General features: G+C 42.0%; 1 protein-coding gene across 1 annotated transcript; it reads left to right on the top strand.

Annotated features, from left to right (window-relative positions):
- Positions 1-20,999: 20,999 nt before the first annotated feature.
- On the top strand, positions 21,000-26,870 carry LOC147885359 (pentatricopeptide repeat-containing protein At4g13650-like). Its single transcript, XM_087396623.1, has 2 exons — positions 21,000-23,375; positions 26,262-26,870. Coding segments are annotated over exons 1-2 (2,298 nt in total). The 5' UTR covers positions 21,000-21,079; the 3' UTR covers positions 26,264-26,870.

The raw sequence follows: 26,870 nt of genomic DNA, 5'->3' as shown, positions 1-26,870 counted from the left end.
AATTCAACACGTAACCTTGAAAATGGTAACATGGGCTAATATTTATATCTCCATATAGGGGAAGGTTTTGCCCCTGTTTTGCCTTGTTTTGCCCAATGACATACACTTCCATGGCTATGTTCATGAAAGATTTACCCAATGGCCTAACTTCCATAACTATGTTCTCATCTTTTTTTTGGCCCGATTCCTTGATGCCTCCATTACCATTTTCCGTACCAATTAAAACTATGCTACCAGATCTAGCTATCTTGATGGAAACTTTGGAGGGAAACAATTACGAGATGACCTAATTAGTTTTTTTGCCCCTATACCCATTTGACAAATGACCTTAGAAATCTTGTTCTCTACTATTGTAAGGTTGCCATTCTAGAGTTTTGTGAGCCCACTTTGGATGTGTGCTCTTTTTGGTCCTTCAACTTTCAAGATCAGCTATTGCAACAATCATAAGGCTGCGATTTATGTGAAAACCATGATAAACACTTTAAGGGGTTATCTTTCACAAATTAGAATGAGCCTTCATGGTCTTTGTGACATCTCAAATTTCAAAGCTTACAATATGATTGGGTCGAATAGTAAGTTAAACCTAGATTAACATGAAAGCAACCAAACTGTGGCTCTTACACAAGTAATGCACAACATAGCTACTACATTGAACTTCCTAGACTTAAGTCTATAGATCAATGACATTGATTTCTCAAAGAGCACCTGAGGTTCTAACTTGTGAGAGATTAACATATTTATGTGGGTTCTAACTTGGTACTCACCTTAATGGGCATTACGAATGACCACATTCACATAGTTGGTGTGCAAAAATTAGATGGAGGGGGTTTAGAGGCAAAAAGAGGGTCAGCCATGCTTACAAGATTGTCTTCATCATTTGGGCCAAGCCTTGATAGTAGCTTGGCCAAGTGCTCTTTTGGCACCGGCAACTTGCTCATCAAATTTTGAATTTGTTGGAACTTTTCTTGGAGAATTTGCCATTGCCAACTTTGTGTTATGCAATGCCAAAATCTTGTATAAGTTTGCAGTTATAAGCAACTCTCAAGGGCCAAGTTCACTGTAAGCTTGGGCCCCATTTGTGTATGATTAAGTATTGGTTATGCTTGGGGCAGGTTGCTTGGCTAGCAAATTGAGCACATAGATATACTGGCCTACCTGCTTGTGCTTCCGTATGCGTCACCCTTTGGCTCCCCATCCATATGTCATCCATTTGTTCTTCTCTAGCCACTCTTTTTAATAAACCCAAGGGTGAAGAATTGGCAAGGGACCAGGTCCCACCAAGCCTGAAGGTCACCCCCATACAACAATAGAGTCTCTCCACTTGGAAATTGCTTGAGTCTTAAGACCACCTTACTCTTCATCATAGGGCACTTTGAGCAAGCAATTGGTATAAGGTGAGCCCTACATACCCTCATTCTTAGTTTCAACCTCAGCAAACTCAATCGAGTGGGCCATGCAACCTCCCCCTCCACCCCAAAATTTTTTGGTATGAGACGGGGTCGATGAATTGTTCTTTTTAGATGAGGCAAATTTGTCATTAGCTCCATGATGATTGGTAGTCCCTTTAGGGTAGAGGTGCCATGGTCTTCACACCCTCCACCACATTGTGAAGAAGTGGACATTATTGCAAGTGTTGCATTACAATTGCAAGGGCCCACAATCATGAGTAGCATTTGGTTTCTCGCTACATGGCTTAGAAGTCTACTAGCCAAGGATAGGTATCTGAGCTATAGGTGGAGCTCAACACACTTAGCGTTAGCTTTATGGCCCTAACCAATTCTAATGAGAAGCTCCGTGCTGATCACTACACCCTCAACTTTCAAATCCAAGAGACCCAGGCTACATTGAAAAGTGCATAGCAAAAGCAAAGAATCAAGTGTTATGTCAATTTTTGGGAGTCCTAAAAAACAATACTCCTTTCCATTTAGAAGTGTTACAGTGGGACAAGACAATGAATGGGAGTTGTAGTTCAGCCCAAGAGATGGCATGAGACTCGATCTTTGTGGAATTGAAGGTGGGGTCCCTGTGTTCACTTACCTCCTCAATTGACTATCATGGAGCAACAATGCACTATCCCCATGCAAGGAAGAGGAAGGGATCCAACGATGGCATGCAATCAAGTATGAGATGGTTCTTCTCCTCCACAAAGCCACTAGCAGTTCTAGTGCAATTATTCATGTAATCTCTAGTGCAACTAGTTAGGCTTCCAAACAAGCTCCAAGGAAGAACATGGCACCATGAAAGCAATTCATTCCAAACTTGTCTCATTGATTCTAGAGGAGGACTTGAGGGGAACAAAAGCATAAAGCCAGTAGGTTTATATTAACTAGGCAATTGGTCAATCAATTAATGGAGGTCATGGCACTATGAAAGTGCTTCATTCCAAATTTGGTCTCATTGTTGATACTAGAGGAGGAGAAACTAAGGGAACAAAAGCATAAAGCTAGTAGGTTTATATTAATAAGGCAATTGGTCAGTCAAATCAATGGAGGTCAAGGAAGAGAAATTGCTATGAAAGGATAGCCAAACTATTCCTCATTGCCTTCCCACTATAGTGATCCAATAAGAGAAGTAAATGGAGCATATGCGGGATGAACCTCCTCTTGAAATTAACCATGAAACGATTGGTGCCATTATAGATGATGATTTTCATTTTCTAACATATTTTTTCAATGGCTTCAATCCTATTCCCTTGTTGGATTTGTCCATGGCTTGCATTTGATATTAGATATATTGAAAGATTGACTAGAAATAAATTGATAAAAAAGCGTGGAATGTTGCAAATGTTCATTTCACAAGGAGGACTTACTTTGTTGCAGAGAGCAAAAATATGGAAATTTAAGGTTCTCAATCAAGGGTTATGAGTCCATTTGTAATCACTTATAACTATATTATTAGTCTCCATATTTCTCCACAAATAGTCTAGCCTCACTTGAGCTTCTAGACTTAGCTTTGACCCTTTACAAATAGTCTCCACAAATAGTCCTAGGTCTAACTTCACTTGAGATTCTAGACTTTGTTAGATTTGGTGGCAACCAAGCTTCTAGTCCTTGCAAGGAGTTGGGTAGATAGTTTATAAACCCTAGAGGAAATTCCCAAGGATGCGTGCATATAATTGGATTGAATAGAAGAGATTCCAAGGTCTACATAATCAAATCTAGGGACAGTCATACCCATCATGGGACAACAAATAACTCAAAAGAAAATTTCCAATTCATGTTGTCGATGTGGAAGAGCAAGGTTTATGGTGCAAGGTTGCCCATGTAAAAAAAGCAAGACCATAGCCTACTACCAAAGGGTATTCCACTTAGGCATTTCTAATGCCATAGTTCAAAAAGATGAATAGCCTAAAAAGGCATGCATTTGAAAGAAAGCAAGAAATGAAAGGAAGATGGAGGGTTAGTTGCTAAGGCAAAGGATCTAGTTAAGGATTGATTAGTTACGTCACACTTTGTCAATGCAACACGATGCTCCTTTAGTGTTAAAAATTGCTTAATAACAATTCCAATAAACAACAAAATAGAGTAAACCAAGAAATCTTGTGGACACTTGTGAAAGTGGTTTTGGTCTAGAAAAAAAGGAAGAGTAATCTAAGAGACGTTATGCTTTAATTAACATTAACATCTTACATTACCCATTATTGGGAAATCAACATAAGGCCACCTTCTTAAGGAGCATCGATATCCTATTTTGGAGTGGTTTTAATAAACTTTCATCAATATTTGATGGCATTAATGCCTTTTCTTGTAGTTTCAGAAACATGTACCATACGTGGGTCATGAGGTGTATTTTCATAAGATCTTGAATTTACAATTCTAACATGTATTGTTGTTAAGTAATAATGGAAACACCTATATAATGTAGACATTGATAGAATACTATGAGAGAGAAAATGTCAACGATATAAATCATTCTTTTATAATTTGGAGCCATGGATTTGTACCATAATAATTGAGATTTATGATCGTATAAATACAGAAAATCTACAAGGTGGGGACTAGGTAGCACTCATTGTGAAAGAATATGCTTTCAAAGAAATTCAAGAAACAAACTTGGCACTTTTACAAAAATGTGGCTTACAATCACACGTCATGGGCATATGGCAATTGCAAAAAATGTAGCATGCATGCAAGAGGTTCACATCCATGTGGTGGTGGGGTGATTGTGAACCTATGGCATGCTACATTTTGAGCATATCTTTTCACGACCATATGGTCATGAAGTTGCATGCATGCAATGAAAGGTAGCATGCCACAAATAAAACGTGTTCCTTTTAATGCACATTTTATTTTAGCATGACATGAAAAAGCATGCTTTTGATCCCAACCCCTCCTATGTTATAGCCCATGACCAGTGCCATCCTTTCTCCCAAAATCTCTTGCCATTTTCAACCTTCCCTATTATGTTTCCTCTCTCCCGCACTCTCTCAACCCCTCACGCTCTTCCATATCCTCCTTTGTTGTCACATGCTTCCCTTAACTCTCTTTCTCCTCTCCCTTGGAGCGTAAGAGCCCCTCATAGCACTCTCCCACCCCCACCTTTGATGTTTCACACCCCTCCTCATGCTCTCCTCCCACTCCCTTGTTTGCTATTTCCCATCCCTCCTCATGCTCTCATCTCAACCCTCCTTTGCTACCACCCAACCCTCGTGCTCTCCTACCCCCTCCTTTGCTATCGCTCATCCCATGCTCTCCACCTCCTCCTTTACCTATTATTTACTCTTCGATACCCTCTCTTGATGTGTCCTATTTTCCCTCACTAAGGACGCCCCTCATGCTCCCACATTTGCTCCACTTTTTTGTAGCTTCTCCTCATGCTCTTAATCCCCTCCTTTGTTGCCACCCATCCCCTATGGTTTCCCACTCCTCTCTTGCTACCACCACCACCCTCTCAGCCTTTTCTCTTCCACCACCACCATCCCTCTCACCCACTACCAGCACATAAGGGGCTATACAAAGTTGATCTCATCCCCACCTCCCTCAGTAGTAGAGCTAGGGGTAGTCTTTTATGAGTGCAACATTGGCGATAGGGAGTATCATCAATCCTAGCCTAAGTTGATCTCATCCCCACCTCCCTCAGTAGTAGAGCTAGGGGTAGTCTTATCATCAATCCTAGCCTAAGATTGAATATGAATTCATGGGCCTAGGTACCAACTCACTTACCATCCATTACTAGCTGGATTGCTCATCTGAGCCCCTCTTAGCTTCCACCAACACAACCACTAGCACCCCTCTCAACCTTTTCTCTTACCATATATTCTCTCATGCTCTCCCAACCCCCCTCTCACCACTAGCACCTGTCTCAACCTTTTCTCTTGCCATATATTCTCTCATTCTCTCCCACCCCCTCTTTTGCTATAGGCAAGTACCTTGTCTCTCCTCATGCCCTCCCACCCCCTCATTTCCTTCAGCTCTCCCTACCTATCTCTTGCTATCATAAATACTTCCTATCATCTCTTGCTATCATAAATCCTTCTTGTCACCTCTTTCCTCTCCTTATCGCTAAAACAAAAGACCTTACACTCTCCCACCCCTAAGGAACAATTCCCAAAAAGGAACATTTGTAGGGAAGGAATGAGTTTTTGGATCAAATGGTGCCACATGCTTAAACCTCTTTAGATGAGCACATGGTCATTTGGATCTGAGGGTAGAAGACGTCTTGAATGAGCATCTTCATAATCTCATGGTTCCAATGAGGCATGTGACGTGAAAAAATAAAGCTATCAATTAGCAAAAAAGAACATTTGTCCAGTGAGCATTGACTAGGTGAATTGAGATACTACCCATGTCTTGTAAAGGGGGCCTTTTGCTATTAGATGTATGATGAGTGTGAAACCAATGTAAGAACCATATGTAATAGATTCCACTAAGATCATATTGGAAACTTTTAGGCAAGGGCTTACTCGGCTTTAGGGAGTTTGATCTCCTCTAAAGATCTTATAGTCTAAAAAACTAGACTATTTGTCATGGTGAGAAATAGCAACACATTTTTTAGTTCTTTTTAATTGCTATTTTGGATGCTAAATGACATGATCATTGATGCCAAATTGTGGCCTTCAATGAAACAAATAAATCTGATAAAATAGCAAAGGGATAAGGGTCCAAACTAACATTTAATGTGACAAGTGCAGAGAGCCAGAGATGCATACATTTTTTTTCTATTGCACCTAAAAATTCATTTTGGATAAAAAGCTATGAAGATCGGAAGTTTTGCCAAACTTTGATCAAAAGAGGGTGCCCTAAAATGATAATGGGGCATGGTGCATATATGGCATGCTATGCTAAGTGTAGAACTAAGGTGAAAAGTATGATGGTTGCTTGTGTGACAATGATGACATGGTACTATCATATATTTATTGATGATGTGACTTGATCTACCACGTCTCAATTATAAGATGCATAATCTACCAATGTCAATTGATGATGGATGATATATGGGCTATATCACATGTCCTACTAATGTAGTATTACCATGTATCACATGCCTATGGTGGCTTGTTGAGGTAGCGTGACTATCATGTATTGCTCGCAAGTGATCTATCTTCGATGCCTTATTTGATTTGCTTGCTTAGCCACATCTTAGCATGGCATAGATGTTGATGCATCATTGGATTAAGTTTGTTATTGAAGGTATAAGGGGCTTTATAGTCGATGGATCGAGGGCACATCTATGTAGAAGGTAGGCAATGATAAAGTACCTAAGGATGGGTAGCTTAAGGCCTAAATGGTAAGGCATCATACATTTATGAAGGCTACTTCAATCTACCATAGGTGGTTTAGGGTTTGGAACTTTTGTGTGCAAATGGGGTAAAGGGTACCACTATGGGATTTGTGCTACTTCACAAATGGAGAGGAGACTCCAAGAAGTCTCCTTCAATAGGTCTGTCATCGTGAGCTACATAGGTGGCTGCTTTATTAATGATGACACATTGTAGGTTTAGAGCTTGAAGCTACTATGTGGGGATTGATAGGGATGTGATGGGTGAAGATGAAGTTCATCAACATTGAACAACCTATTAGTGTTGAAGATGCAGTGCCTTGGAGCTAGCCACTAGGAGTCATTAACCTCAAAGGGACCTAGAGATCCAATGAACCTTGTGAGTTGAGGCAAGGCTTGTGCCTTCTTGAAGAAGATGCAGGGTTTGATACAAGGGAAATGAAATCCATCCAAGGATCCAAGGTTGATAATTTCATGGTTGCCTATTGATGGAAAGGAGTAAATTAAAAATGGAGGTTGCAAGTGGTTGCCTTGGAATCCCTGCAAGGCCCTTCTCCATCTTCATAACCGGAGATCACAAGTTCATGAGAGGAATTATGCACTAAGAACTTTATGAATGGATAGGAGGTCCTAACTCTGGTTCTAGCACAATTATTCAACCATGTTGTGGCGTCCCACCTAGTTGGATGATAGTACCAATACACAAGGCATGTGACCTTATGGATACTGGGAACTATCACGATTGGTCATACCCTAGACAAGATATATGGATCAGTCTCCAAGGTTGATAATTTCATGGTTACCTATTGATGGAAACTCTTAAATTGAAGTTGGAGGGCTGCAAGTGCCTATTGACCTCAATAGAGATTGAAGCCTATAACAATTGGAGAGTTTGAGGCTGAATTGCTAGACAGACCTTATCTCAGATTGTGGCCAAGAAAATGGGAGTTGGATAGGAGCTTTATAGCCAATAGTCCACTCAATTGTCTCTTTTGTATCAGTCCAACTAAAGGTAATCCATCTAGATATAGGAGGGTGAACCATGATTCCAAAATATTTTGAAAGCTCTTATGCTTGGCTCTTGTAGAGCACAAGCATAGCATTGCTAAGATACTCTCTTTTTATTGTTTTCATTTATTCATAATTTTGTTTAAAATCACTTACAAATTCCCTTCTATCCTTGGTTCTTTTTCTTGTTTCATAAAAAAATTTACTTGTAAGGTTGCATACAATCTAGTCGTATGAAGGTGTGTGTACATACATGCATGCATGCATTATGTCTATATGTATGTATGTATGCATATATTTATGTATGTATGTATGTGTGTATGTATGTATGTATGTATGTATGTATGTATGTTAGTATGCATGCATGCATGCACGTATGTGTGTGTGTGTGTGTGTGTGTGTGTGTGTGTGTACATACATTCATATGCATGTGTCTGTGTGTTTTGAAGTGACTACACATTGCAATGCATTCAAGTTATGTTGCAAAATTATGGCACTGTTGCTTGGAAAATGATTTACATACATGAGAGATCGGCCTTCAATACCATTCTGATCTTGTTGTAGAAATGCTTGCAATCCTTGGTTTGAAGCATCTACCTTGAGCATCAAAGGTTTCAAAAAATATGGATGCCTTAGAACAATATCTTTCTTCACGATATGATGGATTTTATTAAATGCTTAATGGCAATCCCTTGTCCATTCAAAGGTACGCCCTTTTTAAGTAATTTCCTCAGAGGAGTAAAGTGGAATGAAACAAGAATTGAAAGCTTCATGCCTATGAATCTATGAAGTTGTTTGGCAGTGGTTCAAATAGGGAAATTTGACAAAGTTTGCATCTTCTTAGGATTTTCTTTGATTCTCATTCTGAATCAAGTATATTTTTGTGCATTGAGCTTCAAATTGATTTTTTTGGGATCATTAACACATGTTTCAAATTAAAACATCATCCAACTAAATCATACCTTTCCTTAATCATGAAAGAGAATTTATCAACCATTGGAAGGTATTAAGTGCATTGGACAAGCCAAGAACCATCATAAGAAATTCATACCACCCAAATGGTGTTTCGAAAGTAGTCTCTTGCTGATAAAAATTTTCTCGAGGTTAATTTGCCAATACCATGATTTCAAGCTAAGTGTGGTGAATAGTTTTGAATTTGCTAGAGGGTTCAAGGCATCTTCTACCCGTGGAACTCGGTATGACATCGCTTATGATTTTATTGAGAGCCCAAAAACTCAATGTGAAATTTGTAAGATTCATCTTTCTTTTAAACTAGATGTGGTTCAATATGCCAAATGATCTTGTCCTTAGGCATTTCATTCACCTATTCATGAATTTGTGATATCTTTTGGTGACTTGCATTTGATGGCAACTAAAATAGGTCTTGAAATTGCTAATGGAGCTTCATGAAATATATTTGCTATTGTGGAGAAAAACTCTGCTTCAAAAGGCTATGGAGAATATCCAAAGGATTTTGAAAGTAGCAACAAAATATAGAGCTAAGATAAGAGCTCAGAGGACGCATGGTATACAAAACTCAATAATGCATCTTGAACAAATGGCAAGACAAGGTGATCAAGATGATCAAAAGCAGTTGTTAAAAGAAAAATGGGATTTGAGAATTCAAGAGCATATCAAACTTACTAAGACTAAGGTTTATTTCAGAGATTAGTGGGCCGGAAAGATTGACAAACCAACAAAAGACACCTTCAAGTTCTAGAAGGAAGAGGGAAAATGAAGAAATTTGTTTTTTCAAGAAAAAGGATGGAACTTTGTCCTGTCGCACCGAAGACAACCTACAAATACTTTATGAGCATTACAGAGAACTTTTATCCACTTCCATCATTCTTGATGAGACAATTAAGAGAGCAAGAAGTTTATGCTAGGAGGCTAGATGAAATACTACCCAAAACTTTGACACGCTTTTCTAGAAAATATCCAAACTCTAGAGGACTCTAAAGGAGCAGTAGATGTAATTTATGAATGCTTAGAATTTTCTTGCTAAAACCTGATCTCTTCTTTATTAAATGATTTAGGCTACCTCAAATGCAAGAGAACCGGTTCAGTTCTAGTCTTGATAAGGTAATTAGAAACCACTTTTCTTTGCATGTAGCTAGGTTGTCATCTACCTCGAGCTCATTGTTGCAAGTGGCCCTCAGATTCCTTCTCTTGGTGCCAACACTCATCCCTTATTGGCTCAAAATTCAGGGCAACTTCCCGATCTTCCATAGTTAGCTTTGGTGCGTATGTTCTTCTCTTCGTCTTGAATATCTTTCTCTCCTCATCGAGCAGATGTTCTTCTCTTCTTCTTGTATATCTTTCTCTCCTCATCAAACATTGCTTATTTCGTGAATGATATGAAATACTACTTAAGAGCAATTCTAAGTCTAGACACTAGTCGTCAGACAAGTCTGTAAGATACTAACATTAAGAAAATCTCTACATTTAAAACATGTCATTAAGTCCCCTTTTGTAAAGCCTTCAGTAGACACCTTTTCAAGCATAATAGATGCACTTGGACCCTTTTGCCATAGGATATCAACCTCTTTCAAGATATCAACTTCTTTTATTACCCTTAAAACTTTGCCTTTGGACTTTAAATCCAGATGATGTAGATACAACATCAACTTTAGATGGCACATGAAAAATAACTGCTAATAACATGATGTAGTCACAACATCACCAAAATATCCCCTAATAATTGTGAATTTGAAATGAAAAATAATTGGGAATCTAGAAAATTTTTTACCAAATTACCAAAAAATTTAGGAACATAATTCATGCTCTCATGGAAATTTTGTCTAGACCCCCATTCCCCACATGGATTCTATAGAGTGACACCAGCCATTGTCCACAAATCCACATGGAGATTGGAAGGAGTGCCATTCACCATGTGGGATTGTGGAGAATGGCATTGATGCCATTCTCCATGTGAGTTTGTGTTGACTCTATGCCAACATGGACTTAAGTAGCACAGAATGTGTGGGTAGAGTAGCAGCAAATCTCCGCTTGTACTTGCATAATGCACTCTGTGCCAACATGGACTTAAGTAGCACACAATGTAAGTGTAGAGTAGTGGCAAAGCTCCGCTTGTACTTTCATAACGCTAGCAATAATCTCACTTAGGAATCCAACATGCATGTTCTACATGCAAGCCCTACATGCAACTCCTACATCCATGTTCTACATACAAGTTCTACATACGATCATGCCGTTCCTGTCGAAACTAGGAACACATGAAGGAACCATGAACAGGGAGAGAGATAGGCAATCACATGATGGAGCCGGGATGAGGCACAAAAGTAGATCATTTATTCATAGATGATGTCATAGTACAAACCACCAAGATCCTATAATCATGCCACCATCTCCATGAATCTCTCAATCAAACACACACATAGGTGACACCTAACTGATGAGTCACCTAACACACCTACCATGGTGCTCACTAGCACTCACACCATGTCCCACACAAGCACTAGCACATTGGCGCATACACACAACATGACCATGTCCATAACTGTGTCCCCTAAACATCAATTTATCCAACAATTCCTACATACAACTCCTACATGCACTTTCTACATGCAGTTCATACACGCAACTCCTACATGCGTGTTCTACATGCAGTTCCTACATGCAACTCCTACATGCAACATGCAACTTCTATATGCACATCCTAGATGCAAGTTCTACATGTAGATAGAGAAAGTCTTACAATTCCTACATGCAGAGAGAGAAGCTCTCCAAATTGTATAAATACCCCATAATGGAATGAAGCTCAGACTCTTTGGAACATTGTGTTGAGTTCTACTTTGGTGTTCGTCTCCAACTGTCCATGCTCCCTTGCACTCCACGTCTAAAAGCATGTCCTAACCTTGCCTCCTAGTCCTCTCTCCTCCAACCATGCAACTCCTCCTCTCCCTCTCCTTCTTCCTTCTCCTCTCTCTCCCCCACCCCCATGCTGTTACACCTTTTTCCTCTCCCACCCCTATGCTAAACCCTTACTCTCTTAGTCTAGTTCCTCAACCCTTGACCTCCATGATCTACGAGGGAGAGGAGTTCTCTGCCATGTACTCTACTTTGAACCTTGGATCCTCCTAACCCTGAAACCCCTTCTGAACCCTCGAACCTCTTTTGAACCTTGGAACCCCTTTTGAGCCTTGAACCTCCCTCTAACCCTTAAACTCTTTCTAAACTATTCAAAACCAATGGAGACAAAAACTTTCAATACCCCGACCATGATGATGCATGTTCTTTTCATACAAATATGCACGATTTCTGTTCACCACACTTAAGCCTACATCTCTCAGCAGAATAGACCCGACGATGTCCTGAGCTACACTTATACCTACACTTATACTACAAACAACGACACCAATATATCTGTAGGTGACAAAAAGCCTCAGAACCCTGCATACCCTAGACACCCAGCTTTCCTACGGAAGCTGTGGGAAAGAGCCAACATTTGGTGCTGTTTTTGGGGAGGTGACAAAAAGCCTCAGAACCCTGCTAGGTGACAAAAAGCCTCAGAACCCTGCATACCCTGGACACCCAGCTTTCCTACGGAAGCTGTGGGAAAGAGCCAACATTTGGTGCTGTTTTTGGGGAGACTAGCATCTCAAGTAACAAAGTAGACATATGCAAGTACAAAATACCATGAACTATCATGAACATATCACTCAAGGGCTAGGAGAGTTAAAAAAGTTTCCCAACTCTAGCAAAAAATAACAACCCCAAGCATCAACCTTAGGTTATTACCTTTAGAAAAATTTTATTTCTTTAAAAGCATCCACTTAAAGAACAAATCAAACTATCTAATAGAGAGCAATGTGTAGAGCTCATAATTTTGAACATTTCTCCTTTTTACAGAAGAGCGATCCGAGCTAAGAATGAAAAGTTATGGCACTAGAAGGTTCTAGGGTTTAACCCTTACCCTAAACCCCTCCCACATTCACTTTGATAAAAACCTTCTCCACCCCCACATTATTCTTCTTCCACATCTAGCCTCCATTCTCTTCTCCATTTCAAGTCGTATGCAAGACCCTCCTCCTTCTCCGTCGACCGCCACCCTACTCCCATCCTCATCGTCGAGTTGATTTGAGCCCTTCTCATAGCAATAACCTAGCCATCCACATTCGTCCTCAACAATCTCATTACATCGACAAAGAATTGGGAGAGCGTTGTAGGTGCTCATCTCTTCCTCCCTTTGAATTTTTGTCAAGTTTTTCGTTTGTCAAGTTTCCACAAAACCCCTCGCCCCCGCCCCCCTCCTCCCTCCCCCCCCCCCTCCCTCCCCTCTCACCTCCACCCGTCTCCACCCACCCAGCCCTCCACAATACCCCCCCCGCCCCCTCTCCCACTTGACTTGCCGACGGCCGCCACACTGGCCCCCCCCTCTGTTATTATTATTTTATTTTTTCAAAAGAGTAACACTAACCTAATCCTAAACTAGCCATAGTTAGTTTAATTGACCCTAGGTTAGGTTAGTTGACCATGAATTTGGTTAGTTTCACCCTAGGTTAGATTACATTAAACTAATTCTAGGTTAGGTTAGAGTAACCTAACTAATAGTCAATTAGGTTAGGCTAGGTTACCTTAGCTAGACTAGTTAGTGGTTAGACTAACTACATGTTAGAGTAACTAGGGGAAGTTAGGTGAAACTAGTCAAAATGACTCGAACAGTTTCACTAACTAGTTAGTTGGATCAACTAAGCCTCCTTTAGTTCCTTTAAGTTTAAGTACATTCACACCCTAAATTAAGACCCAAAGACCCCCATTTCTTACCCCTCCTTTAACCCTCTATTACTCGCTCGTTTGGTGACCAAATTGGACCTGTTTTTAAAACCAGATTTCACACATAGAAACACCATGCTATGGGAAATTTTCCATCCCTTTACACACCATTTTGGCATCTCTAGCACTCACTAGTTTGCACCCCCATGTGGGCTATTTTTTGCACTAATTTGCTCATAACTTTCACTTTGATCTCTGATTGACGATTTGTCTTCACTAGCACATTCCTGCACTCAAGGGGGACAATCATAGGAACAATTATAAGACGATAGTCCCTCATACAATGACACATCTCTAACCCCCTAACACAATAATATCAACAACCAACATGCATGCAACTATGCTTTGGCCAATGTCTCCGACCACCCTCCACCCTGAATTCCCCCCTTGAAATTCATCCAATCCATTTGATTGCTCTAAGTCACAACATGGCAGATTGCCATCGTGATGATGGTGACATTGATCTAGAAGCAGATGGGGACAATTTCTTTTACCCTCACAAAAATTATGGCTGACACAATAACAATCAAGGCAGGTGACCCCTGGGCAAACTCAAACTTCCAAAATACAATGATCGGGGTGATTCATCATGATTCCTCCAGCATTTTGATGCCGCATGTTGAGCTGGAGGAGATCAATCAAATGAAACCAAGGTCACATGATTCCCCATGGCCTTTACTAATGAAGCCTCCGAATGGTACCTAGACCTCCTAGTGGAAGAACAAGCCACATGGGACCTGCTGCAAACCAAATTCAAGAGGCGGTTCCTAACAAAAAGACTTCAAGATGATCCTACTCTCCAACTAAGCAAGCTCGAACAAAGTCGAAGGGAAGATGTGGTCACGTACTTGGGCAAAACAAAACACCTAATTTCAAAGTGTGATCCACGTCTCAATGATGAGTACCTGATAGTTTGGTTCATTGTAGGACTAAGGAAGAAGATTTGGAAGGATATGAAAAAGATCAGCAGATGAAACATTTAGTGCTACTCATGTAGCAACAATTAACATAGAGGATGGAATGACAGATTCTAACACCAACAGTGATGATGGAAGAGCAAGTGCGTGAGATAAGCACTCTAAAAAGAGCAAAGCCAAGTCAACTACGGAATCATCTAATGAAGATCACCTAGAGACCATGACCATGAAGTTAAGAGAAGAAATGATACACACCATGGAACAAAAGCTTCACATGTCTCAGATGCCACCTTTGACTTATCCAAGGCGAGAAAATGTATGGTGTCCACATTGCATGGCCAATCATACAATACCCCATCCTAAGAGCCAGGATAAAGGCACAAGCCAATCCACCACCAAGGTTGTGGTGCCACATCTTCATAGTTGGTGGGCATGAGGAAAATAGTTGCATCTTCAACATGTGCAACAACCCACCTTGATCTCAACAATACCAACTGGCACCCATCCCAGTGTACAAGCAAACAATAATTGCACAAGTCCCACTAGCATCGAGGCTAAGTCCTATTCCCGTCCGGACCCAACCCCCACAATTACTCAAAAATCCAAATCCACGACAATATCCAAGAGCACCAAATCTAGGACCTCGGTGGTTCCAATACAACAAATTCAGGCTGAGGAAGTGGATTCACATTAGATTATGCAGTTGAGTACCCATTGTACTATGTGGAAGGAGCATAAGGTTTGATCCTTCTCTATGCGAATCAAGTTTAGCCCAACACATACGAGCACCAATCAAGTGCTACGGTTGTGGAGAGAATCACTAGATTGCAGAATGCCCTCATCAAGGTAGCCCCGCTACTTTCCAACCACTCTACAGAGATTGTGGCATTGGCCATGATTGTATGGATTTGTCCCATGAAAACCAAGGTCCCACAACAAAATGAGGCTAATCGTGATGATCCAATAAGCATTATTGGGGTAGACCATCAGAGTCTAGGGCCTGCAAGCATATTATCACAACCTATGCATGTAATTACATGCCAACAAAAAGTGGCAACCAAGGGGCCTACTATTCCAATTTAATCAAGAAGACCTCTCCAAAAGAAAGCACAAGTGCCTATACCTCTACCAAGTAATGAGTAGCCAAGCACATCAACATCAGCTCCACATCCTAGAAGATCCATACCCTAATGCAAAAGTGGAGAAGGCGCGGTTTCAAGCACTTCAACAATGGGTGGAAAAAGAACAACCTCAATGTGAGACTAAGAAGCAAGCATAAGATCCAATCCTTGACTTGGCCCCACCAAGTATTGACATTGTAATCGAGCCTCTGTTCTGGTAACAAGATTCACAACATAATGTTCCACCATGCGAACTTAAAGGTGCCACACTCTTTAGCATGCTTTCAACCTTTCACAAAAGCACCAGCAACCACTCTGACTATGCAGAGAAAAGTAATACAGAAGATATCGAGTTCTTTTCTCCTCACAGCATTGTGTTTATATAGAACAAACAACACATGCGTGCCACCACAAGAAATTCATGATAGGTACACCCACATGCATCGTCTGCAAGTTTTAGCAATGAGAACATACACATAGTAATCATTCATAGGAGGGATGAAAGAGCATTGAATGACCAACACTATTAATCCAATAGAGGATGAAATGCCTCTGAAATACATCCTTCAATTCATCCAATCCATTTGATTCCTCTAAGTCACAACATGGCAGATTGCCATCGTGATGATGGTGACATTGATCTAGAAGCAGATGGGGACAATTTCTTTTACCCTCACAAAAATTATGGCTGACACAATAACAATTAAGGCAGGTGACCCCTGGGCAAACTCAAACTTCCAAAATACAATGATCGGGGTGATTCATCATGATTCCTCTAGCATTTTGATGCCGCATGTTGAGCTGGAGGAGATCAATCAAATGAAACCAAGGTCACATGATTCCCCATGGCCTTTACTAATGAAGCCTCCGAATGGTACCTCGACCTCCTAGTGGAAGAACAAGCCACATGGGACCTGCTGCAAACCAAATTCAAGAGGCGGTTCCAAACAAAAAGACTTCAAGATGATCCTACTCTCCAACTAAGTAAGCTCGAACAAAGTCGAAGGGAAGATGTGGTCACGTACTTGGGCAAAACAAAACACCTAATTTCAAAGTGTGATCCACGTCTCAATGATGAGTACCTGATAGTTTGGTTCATTGTAGGACTAAGGAAGAAGATCTGGAAGGATATGAAAAAGATCAGCAGATGAAACATTCAGTGCTACTCATGTAGCAACAATCAACATAGAGGATGGAATGACAGATTCTAACACCAACAGTGATGATGGAAGAGCAAGTGCATGAGATAAGCACTCTAAAAAGAGCAAAGCCAAGTCAACTACAGAATCATCTAATGAAGATCACCTAGAGGCCATGACCATGAAGTTAAGAGAAGAAATGATACACACCATGGAACAAAAGCTTCACATGTCTCAGATGCCACCTTTGACTTATCCAAGGCGAGAAAATGTATGGTGTCCACATTGCATGGCCAATCATACAATACCCCATCCTAAGAGCCAGGATAAAGGCACAAGCCAATCCACCGCCAAGGTTGTCGTGCCACATCTTCATAGTTGGTGGGCATGAGGAAAATAGTTGCATCTTCAACATGTGCAACAACCCACCTTGATCTCAACAATACCAACTGGCACCCATCCCAGTGTACAAGCAAACAATAATTGCACAAGTCCCACTAGCATTGAGGCTAAGTCCTATTCCCGTCCGGACCCACCAACCCCCACAATTACTCAAAAATCCAAATCCACGACAATATCCAAGAGCACCAAATCCAGGACCTCGGCAGTTCCAATACAACAAATTCAGGCTGAGGAAGTGGATTCACATTAGATTATGCAATTGAGTACCCATTGTACTATGTGGAAGGAGCATAGAGGCATTGTGCACAAGGTTAATAGCAAGGGAGCTAAAGGGAATCCTTGCATGGGTGCTCGACACAGATCATAACGGCCCACAATACCTTGAATGAAGCAACCAAACGCCACCATTCTACAAAAACTAGGACCAAACCCCAACTTCTCTAGCATAACATGCATAAAATCCCACCTAATTCAATCATAAGCTTTGTCTAAATCAATACCAAACATAATGAACCTTTGTTGATAGGCACAAGCATAATCCAGGCCTATTGGAACACTTAGATTTTTTTCAAATATACCCCTTGACCTAGTGAAACCACTTTGCTCCCGATTCAGTTTCTTCATACAAACGTCCGGAATTCTTACATCTCTACTACCCTACACCAAAGTTCCTTTGGCAAAGTTCACTTGCAACAATAGGTACACTTCTACTCAAAACTTTCATAGATGATAATGATCGATTGAAGATGCATCCTATAAGGGAGTCTCAACCTCTTCTTGAACCTTCATGGGTTTGCAACCCACCAACTTGTGTTCATGCTAGACTCCTTGGCCACCTTTCAAGATGGGTTGGATGGGTTCATGCTAGAATCCTTGCAACTCCTTGGCCACCTTTCAAGATGGGTTGGATGGAAAACCTAGAAGACCAATAGCTCAAGTGTGCAAGTGCGTGAAAGCCCACCACAAAGTGGCACACACTTTGTTCCTCAATCAGTGTGATGGCATATGTGAGCTCTATCAAAAGCCTCCCTATTCCAACCTGTGATGAATGAGTAGTGTCTTGCATTGAGCAGTGGTTGATTCTAAAACTGATATCTTTTTGGTTCAATTGTCACTACTAGGAAAATCCTCATTAATTTATATTCCTTCAATTAGAGATCTACTTGAACTTGGTGGGTAGCCTTGCCTCTTTGAGGTCCATGTTCCAAGGGAGCGCAACGGCGACCCTCATGAGCCCAATCTTGATGTGTGTATCTCTATGTTATTTATGTACAAATTGCCATCCAAAGAAGGGATAGATGACCATTATGACAGGTTCTCCCTCTGCTACCCTCTCAGCAACCTCTAACTACACCATTGGTGTGGCTTCCCCTAGAGCAGTAGAAGATCTAACAATCTACAACTAACAAGAATGTGGGATAGATGATCCATTACCCCTATGTGGTCATGCACCCTCTCCCTTTAAGAACAATACTATAAGAGTTGGATCAACTTGGTATGGATACTATAAAGAGTTGGATCAACTTGGTGTGGATATTGGGACTACTCATCTAGGGAATCTCCTTTAAATCATACTAAGAGCACATATGCTCAAGCGATTGACTTCCCTTCTCTATCCTTAATACCCAGGATATTGCCTATAAAGAGATGTGAATGGTCTTATTTTGCCGTGATAGCCTAGGTAAAACTTATATCATGCCGTTGTTTTAGCATCCACAAATAAATTTTGATGCAGCATGATCCCCAAGCAAAGAAATCAACATGGACATGTCGACCAACTTTACATCTAGAATAAAAACTAGTCAGCATGTCTACATTGGTTTTCATGTCTGGATTTACCTACTATTGAGTGTCTACTAGTAGTAAATCCACCTTCTTAATTTGACAATATGTTTGTGGCATTACACACTATTTCTACATCATCTCCCTCTAAGAAAGCATGATGAAGGTTGATGCAACACATCCCAAGCTCTAGCAAACGTTAAACCCAACCTTTATGAAGCCTTTTGTGTGCCTTGTTGGTGGTCTTTTCCTCAATTCTTGTGCCCAACCGAGTGTAGGTGCATGCTTACATCAAGAGGAAAATGCTTGCTCTTATAAGGTTTCTTTGCAAGGTTCCTTGCTCGTCTTGGAGTGCAAAAACATATGCCAAAATTAAAATACTAACAAATGAGGTGCTGTGTGAGCGAACCATATGAAGATGGGTGATAAATCACTTAAGTGAAATATAGGCAAGGGATAGAGATACAATCTAATTATGCAACCACAATTGTATTAATCCAAGAAGTCTGCTATAATACAAACAACTTGTGGCTGTAGAACTAGAATCACCAAACTCACACACTCACTCCTGCTTGCCTTGAAGACTCTATGAGCACAACAACTTAGACTCTGCCTTTCCTAGCCTCTCGCAACACAACTAGATAGTTTAGGAAGAAGCTTTTTATAACTGACACTCTACTCCTATATACCCAGACACTCTACTTTGAAAAGGTGGTCTAGATGATCACCTTTTTGAGTCATTCCTCTCAGGCTGGGTTGTTGAGGTATGGTGCCATGTGCACATAATTAGAGGCTAAGGTATGGTATAGGAATGTATTAAAGTAGCCACCCTAGGATGTGGACTACATGATGTGAGGATGTGGATCGAGGACATCCACAAGGAGAGATGTGGATTAGAGGATCCCACAAGTGTTGACTATTCTAAGGGCTCTCTCTATATAAGAAGCCTATCTTGTATAGTTGAATAGAGATATACACATGCACTCAAGATTCTGTTTATGAGTCCAAGCTAATCTATCTTGGAACCTAATTGACTTGAGGTACATGTCATGAGTACTCTCTTCATCATGTTTCCACATAGGTTCCATCCACCTTAGAGCACTCCATAGATCCTGAGGCATGCATGTTTTATCATGGTATCAGAGCTTAGGTTTATTGAAACAAGGTGGTTCAAATCTCCGAATGTTGGAGTAGTCAGTTTCAAAGTGCGGAAGTAGATGTCGTACAAGGCCTCGTTGTTCAGCACCATGCACTCATCTGCATTCTCGACGAGTTGATGAACAGACAGAGTCGCATTGTAAGGCTCAACCAATGTGTCAAAAACCTTTGGAGAGGGAAAGGCAGAGAACATTAGCATCATTCGATTCAGGTATTCCTCTCTGATCTTAGAGATCAACTTTGGGGCTGTAGTATCCTCAAAATGGAACAAAGGGTGGATACCCTTACCTGCATGCCAGTTTATCGACCAACCCTTGCTATGGATTGAATTTTTCGACCACCCCTAGATGATAAGGTGCATCGAAATCTTTAAAGATTTCTCTGAATTTGTGAGATTATGTCTAGGTCATTGTTGTTCTATTGATGAAGATCTACTGCTGTGGCTTGTATGTTGCCTTACGGAGCTCGTGTGGTCATTTCGTCTGTAGCACCGGACCATAGGACGTACTCTCACCGCATTTCTAAAAATGCAGCCTGGTGAAGGTTTGAAGGTCTTTTTTAATGCAGCTAAATGCAGGTTGTAGCTGTCACATCCAATCTGATAGCCATTAGACTTTTTGGGCAAGTGAGGAGCTTTGGGCATTGCAAGGCTGAGCCAGAATCCTGAAATTTCAGGATGTTGAGCTAGAGCTGCAATGCCAGCCTAGCATTCTCACCCGGCCGTAGCCCTTCATGGAGCTGTGACACTTGCGTGGGGAAGCCCTCTTAGGAGCCCAAGTGCTAGTCAAGGACGTTTGACCACGTGTGATTCACAGAGTGGTTCTTCCACAGTCAGTATTCGGTTTTGCGATGACCCTCCTTGCCAGAGGTGTGAAATGCCGTATTAGTGAGAAACTAGCTATAGCCGAGGAGGCTTGCCTTAAGAGCCAGTGGTACATACAGAGTCCGTTGCTCGTCGAGTCCCCTCCAAAGTGCGACAGAGTATGGCTGGAGTTGTTGATGCTCCAAACAAGCAAAGTTTTGGAGGACAAGGCGGAGGATGCATGGCTCCCAATTCAGGAGTTTCAGTTCTAGGGCTCTCCTCTCCATCGAATTCGCATTTGGGCAGACGTGCATCCATCCCCAAACGGATTCTGCTTACTACGCCTCCCTCTTGCGGTCTTGCGGAAGTCCACAGGCCCTTTCGGATGGCAAGCGTGTCCATGATAACATTGTTAAACGTGGACTCGACGAGGACACATTTACGCGAAACTTGCTGATACAGATGTATGGTAACTGTGGATCTTTGGAGAGCGCACGAGCGCTGTTTGGCCAAATGCATTTCCGAGATCGATTCTCGTGGAATTTCATCATTACATCCTATGCCCGGCAAGGGAAGGTAGAAGAGGCACTCTTACTGTTCAACCAAATGCAATGGGAAGGGATATTTCTAGACAAGTTTATCTTTGTCAGCATTGTTTCTGGTTGCACCAGCCCTACAATTCTAGACGAAGGCAAGCGGATACACGCTCTTCTCGTTTGCACTGGAATTGCATTGGATGCTGTGGTGGGAACCGCTCTTGTCAACATGTATGGCAAGTGTGGCAAGCTGGAGGATGCACAAAGGGTTTTTGCTAAGATCACCAATCGAGACGTGGTCTCATGGAATGCCATGATGGCAGTGTATACTCATCTCGGACGGAACCAGGACGCCCTTCATCTTTTTGAGCGGATGCAAGTCACACAAACAATGCCAGATAAGTATACGTTCGTCACCATTCTTTCTGCATGTACCACTCAGGTAGCTCTAGCGGAAGGTAGGTCGATTCATAGCCGCGTCACGGGAGGTGCATTAGAGTCAGATGTAGTTGTAGGGAATGCCCTAGTTAACATGTACGGCAAATGCGGATGCCTAGAGGAGGCAAGGAAGGCATTTGACAGCATTTGTGAACAAAATAGGCTCTCATGGACTGCCATGATTGCAGCTTATGCCCAGCACGGTCATAGCCAGGATGCGTTGCAATTGCTAGACCAAATGCAATGGGAAGGAGTATCACCTGACAACGTTACTTTCGTTGGCATTCTTTCTGCGTTTGCAACTAGAGCAGCTTCAGATGAAGGCAAGAGGATGCACGCTCGTATTGTAGTCTCTAAGTTCTGTTCAGATACTATTGTTGGAAATGCACTTCTCACCATGTATGTAAAGTGTGGGAATCTTGAAAATGCTAAGCAGACATTCGACAACATGCCTAAGCGAGAAGTGATAGCATGGACTGCCATGATAGCAGCATATGCCCAGCATGGCGAGGGAAAGTATGCACTTGAGCTATTTGAAGAGATGCGATGGGAAGGAGTATTGCAGGACAAAGTCTTGTATATCAGTATTATTTCTGCGTGTGCCAGCCAAGTAGCCCTAATGGAAGGAAACTGTATGCATGTGTATACTGTTAGCAGTGGATTTGAGTCAGAAGTTGGCGTGGGGAATGCCCTTATCAATTTGTATGGCAAATGTGGATGCTTGGAAGATGCTCTGACTATTTTTCAGAACATGAGAAAGTGGGATGGTGTCACCTTTGTCACCATTCTTTCTGCATGTACCAGCCAGGCAGCCCTACCTGAAGGCAAGCAGTTGCATGCATGCATTGTATGCAGTGGGTTGGAGATAGATGCTATCTTGGGAAATGCTCTTCTCAACATGTACGGTAAGTGTGGCAGTCTTGTGGATGCCCGACTGATATTTGACAAGATGCCTCAGTTGAGTCTGGCGCTTTGGAATGCTATGATTGGAGCGTATGCACAAAATGGCCTGGGTAAAGCTGCTCTCCAACTGTTTGACCTAATGCGGCAAAAAGGAGCAAGGCCAGACGCAGCTACCTTTGTCAGTGTTCTTTCTGCATGTAGCCATACTGGTTTGGTGGATGAAGGCTCTCAGCATCTTCATTCCATGCATCAAGTCTATGGTATCACACCGGAGGTGGATCATTATAACTGCATGATAGACTTGCTAGGGAGGGTGGGACGGTTAGATGAGGCAGAGAACCTGATCAACAACATGCCATTGCCACCTACAAGTGTGTCGTGGATGACTGTCCTCGGTGCTTGCAGACATCAAGTTGATGTGAAGCGGGGGGAGCATGCTGCAGAACGAATATTTGAACTGGATCCAGGAAACACTGCACCGTATGTAGAACTATCCAATATTTATGCAGCTGTTGGGAGGGAAGACGATGCAGCAAAAGTAATACAGAGGATGAGGGATATGAAGTTGAAGAAGCAGGCTACGAGTGCTAGCACAATGGACATTGAGGGTTGGATGCACAATTTCCAGCTAGATTGTCAATCGTACCAAACTGAATGTGAAGCGGGGGGAGCATGCTGCAGAACGAATATTTGAACTGGATCCAGGAAACACTGCACCGTATGTAGAACTATCCAATATCTATGCAGCTGTTGGGAGGGAAGACGATGCAGCAAAAGTAATACAGAGGATGAGGGATATGAAGTTGAAGAAGCAGGCTACGAGCGCTAGCACAATGGACATTGAGGGTTGGATGCACAATTTCCAGCTAGATTGTCAATGTTGGTGAACTGAAAGGAAAGCATGGAGTGAACACAAACTGAAAATTCTTGCTTATAGAATGAAGAAAGGTGAGGTCCTTAAGTAGGCACCTCTTACATGATCACTGACATCACTGATGACCTCTGAGCTTCACAATCATCTCCTCAATCTGCTCCTAGATTCTCTCAATCATCCTATGTGGCTTCTACCACCACCTAACAGTGCTTATGGGCACCTAACTGTGCCTCTAGCACACACACATAGAAACCAAGGTGTGCCTGGGGCATACACCTTGAGATATCCCATCATACTCCCCCTCAAGGGAATGCCTCAGGCTATGTGAAGGATACATCTAGTCTCATAGTTTCTCATGTCATCTCATGTTGGTCAAGGATAAATCTATGGCTAGGTTCTCATGCTAGCAAGGGGTTCCCAAGGGTGTGAAGTAAACAAAAGGGATACAAAAGACCTTCCAATGGTTATCTCCCCTGCATGTACATGCACACAATGTCTGCAGGAGGTACCATGGAGCAAAACACATATACATGGCCTACATCATATGGTGACCAGAGGTGTTTACAAAACACATTAGTTTATTTCATTCATTTTGGAGGACTATCCAGGTTGAGTACCTTGACTCAACATAAAAAAGAGAGATCTGAAGCATATATGGAGATGATTCAAAAAGCATAATCTTCATAGGATGCCTCATCTTGTGGAGGCACATCAACGGAAAGTAGATTGGCAGTTTTTGACTTTGTAGTTGCTTCCTTTTTGGCTTTACAAAACTTTTCATGGTGATTGTTTTTGCCTCAGTGTTTGCATGGATTGATCTTGAAGCAGTCTTTTGAGAGGTGATTAGTTTTCCCACAATGTTTGCAAGGTGAAAACTTGCCCTTCTAGATTTTTATGGCATAGGCTGTGTCATTGCTCTCCAGAGTTCCACGTGCCTTTCTTCTTCTTGAAGGGCAGAAATAAGACCTTCAAGATTAGGATTAGGAAGATTTTTCAAAGTGGTAACAACATGATCATAATCTTCAGGCATACTCTTAAGCAACACTGCCATTGCATCATCTGTAGTGATTGGAGAGTTGATAGAAGCAAGTTGAGTCATGAGACTCTGCATATGATTGACATGGGCAACCAAAGGAGTGCCACTAGCCATCTTTAATTCAAAGAAAGCAATCTTAAGTGGCAATTTTGAGATGTGAGAGCTAGCACAAAAAATTATGTCAAGCTTCTGCCAAGCTTCTGAAGGAGACTCCAAATCAGAGATGTGATGAATATAGTCATCTCCTAAGGCAAGAGCAATGATGCCATAGGCTTTCTCCTCTCTAGCAGGATCTCTTGCCGGGCGTGTCGGAGCTGAGGATTCTCCAGCATTGGAGGCTGTTGAAGAAGAAGTTGAAGCCGGTTTGACAAGCCCCCAGAGGTTTTCCCTCATCAATGCAAACTTAACCTTCATCTGCCATGTGTGAAAGCCCTTACCATTGAACTTATCCATATTCAAGATGGTAGCCATGAGAGGGTCTAACCCAGAATGGGCAGTGTCTACTCTCTTACAAGGCTAGAAAGAGTTGAAGAGCTTCAAAATACAAGCATTTAGAGTAGCAAAGGCTTGCAACCAAAATCCATACTACAAATCAATGATGCTTTCACTTGCATGCTTCATAGAGGTGACTAAATGAAAGTATTCCAAGCAAATCCAGGTATAGCAACTTGAAAGAAAGTTGTAGCCACAGTTGTACTGATGCTTTTCAATACTTTAAAACCTCAGAAATGCTAAAGTAGCATCTAATGTAGCATCAAACTCACAACCTTGTTAAAACTGTCCAAAACAGAGGCTTGAACTTGGAGGGCTTGTATCTCACTCTTCAAAGCAAAGAAAACAGGGCTTTCTGAAGCAAAAGAAAGCTCATATACCAGAGAAGATCCGGCACAGAGGTTGGGCAAAATGGCACGCTATTTTGTTGGCTGGAGCGTCATCAAAATCGACTGGTTTTTGGCTCCGTTCTCCTTGAATATTTAACCATTGCTGCTCAGATTTCAACACAAGATAGCCCAAGGTATGGAGAAGCTTCCCCTGAAAGGAATTAGAGAAAGATGGAGCAGACACAGAGAAAATGCAGAAGACAGTTTCGATGATTTTCGTGGAATGGCGACCAGCAGCGACGACCTTTCTTCCATTGCTTGTAGGTGGAAGTTCGCCCATACGAGGGGTATCTCCAGCAGGAAGGGCTTGGAGAATGGCAGAGAAACGAGGGAGAACAAGCTCTAGTAAGATTTGGGAAGAAAGGGAAGAAATGGTGAAGATGAAGAAGAAGATGATGTGGCACAAATGGGCTCAAGGAGGATCAAAGGGCTCTGATACCATGTTGGTGAACTGAAAGGAAAGCATGGAGTGAACACAAACTGAGAATTCTTGCTTATAGAATGAAGAAAGGTGAGGTCCTTAAGTATGCACCTCTTACATGATCACTGACATCATTGATGACCTCTGAGCTTCACAATCATCTCCTCAATCTGCTCCTAGATTCTCTCAATCATCCTATGTGGCTTCTACCACCACCTAATAGTGCTTATGGGCACCTAACTGTGCCTCTAGCACACACACATAGAAACCAAGGTGTGCCTGGGGCATACACCTTGAGATATCCCATCAGTCAATCGTACCAAACTGAAGAAATTTGCAGACAGTACGTAGTCAAGTAAGGAGGTAATTTGCATCGTAAATAACATATATTGCATGCCAATCCCACTCATTGCTTGTTGTAAGTCAATGTCCCCCAACTATGAGTCCCCCTATAAGGAGGACATGGGGAACATATCGGGAATGGATAATGGGGGAACTGATTGGGCTGCAGGATATGCAGCAGAACAGCAGCATGGAGGCACAAAGGGCAGGAACAGCCACCCTACTGCACCCCCTGGCAGCCCCTAATATAGGCTGCCCAGGGGGGGTTGGTTGGGGCAGAAAAGGGGCCGACGGGCCAGTCAGCCAGCCTCCTAACAGCCAACCCCTGGGTCGGCCACCTCTGGGGGCTGCAGGCCCCCTATAAATAGCCCCCCTTCACCCCTCACTTCTCCATCCGCCATAGAAGCCAACAAGGCAGCGCAGGGCAGGGGAAGACTTCCAAAGGGTTCTCAGTTTTGTAGTCCAGCCCTTGCTGGTCCTCTTGTGCGCATCTTGAGTTGTGTTTTGCCCAATTCTTGGTGGAAGAATAAGATCTGAGATCTCTCACTCCTTTGTGTACGCTGTTTATGCTCTATCTTTTGAGTGAGGTATTCATGT

This window comes from Dipteris shenzhenensis, chromosome 25 (assembly GCF_047967505.1).
Source record: "Dipteris shenzhenensis isolate YYH24624 ecotype China chromosome 25, Dip_SZ_1.0, whole genome shotgun sequence".
NCBI lineage: Eukaryota > Viridiplantae > Streptophyta > Polypodiopsida > Gleicheniales > Dipteridaceae > Dipteris > Dipteris shenzhenensis.
The sequence above is the reverse complement of the archived record's forward strand: the minus strand, read 5'-3'. Positions and strand labels throughout refer to the sequence as shown.

Coding starts and splice junctions, on each gene's coding strand:
- LOC147885359 (XM_087396623.1), top strand. CDS start 21,080: ATGCATGGCTCCCAATTCAGGAGTTTCAGTTCTAGGGCTCTCCTCTCC.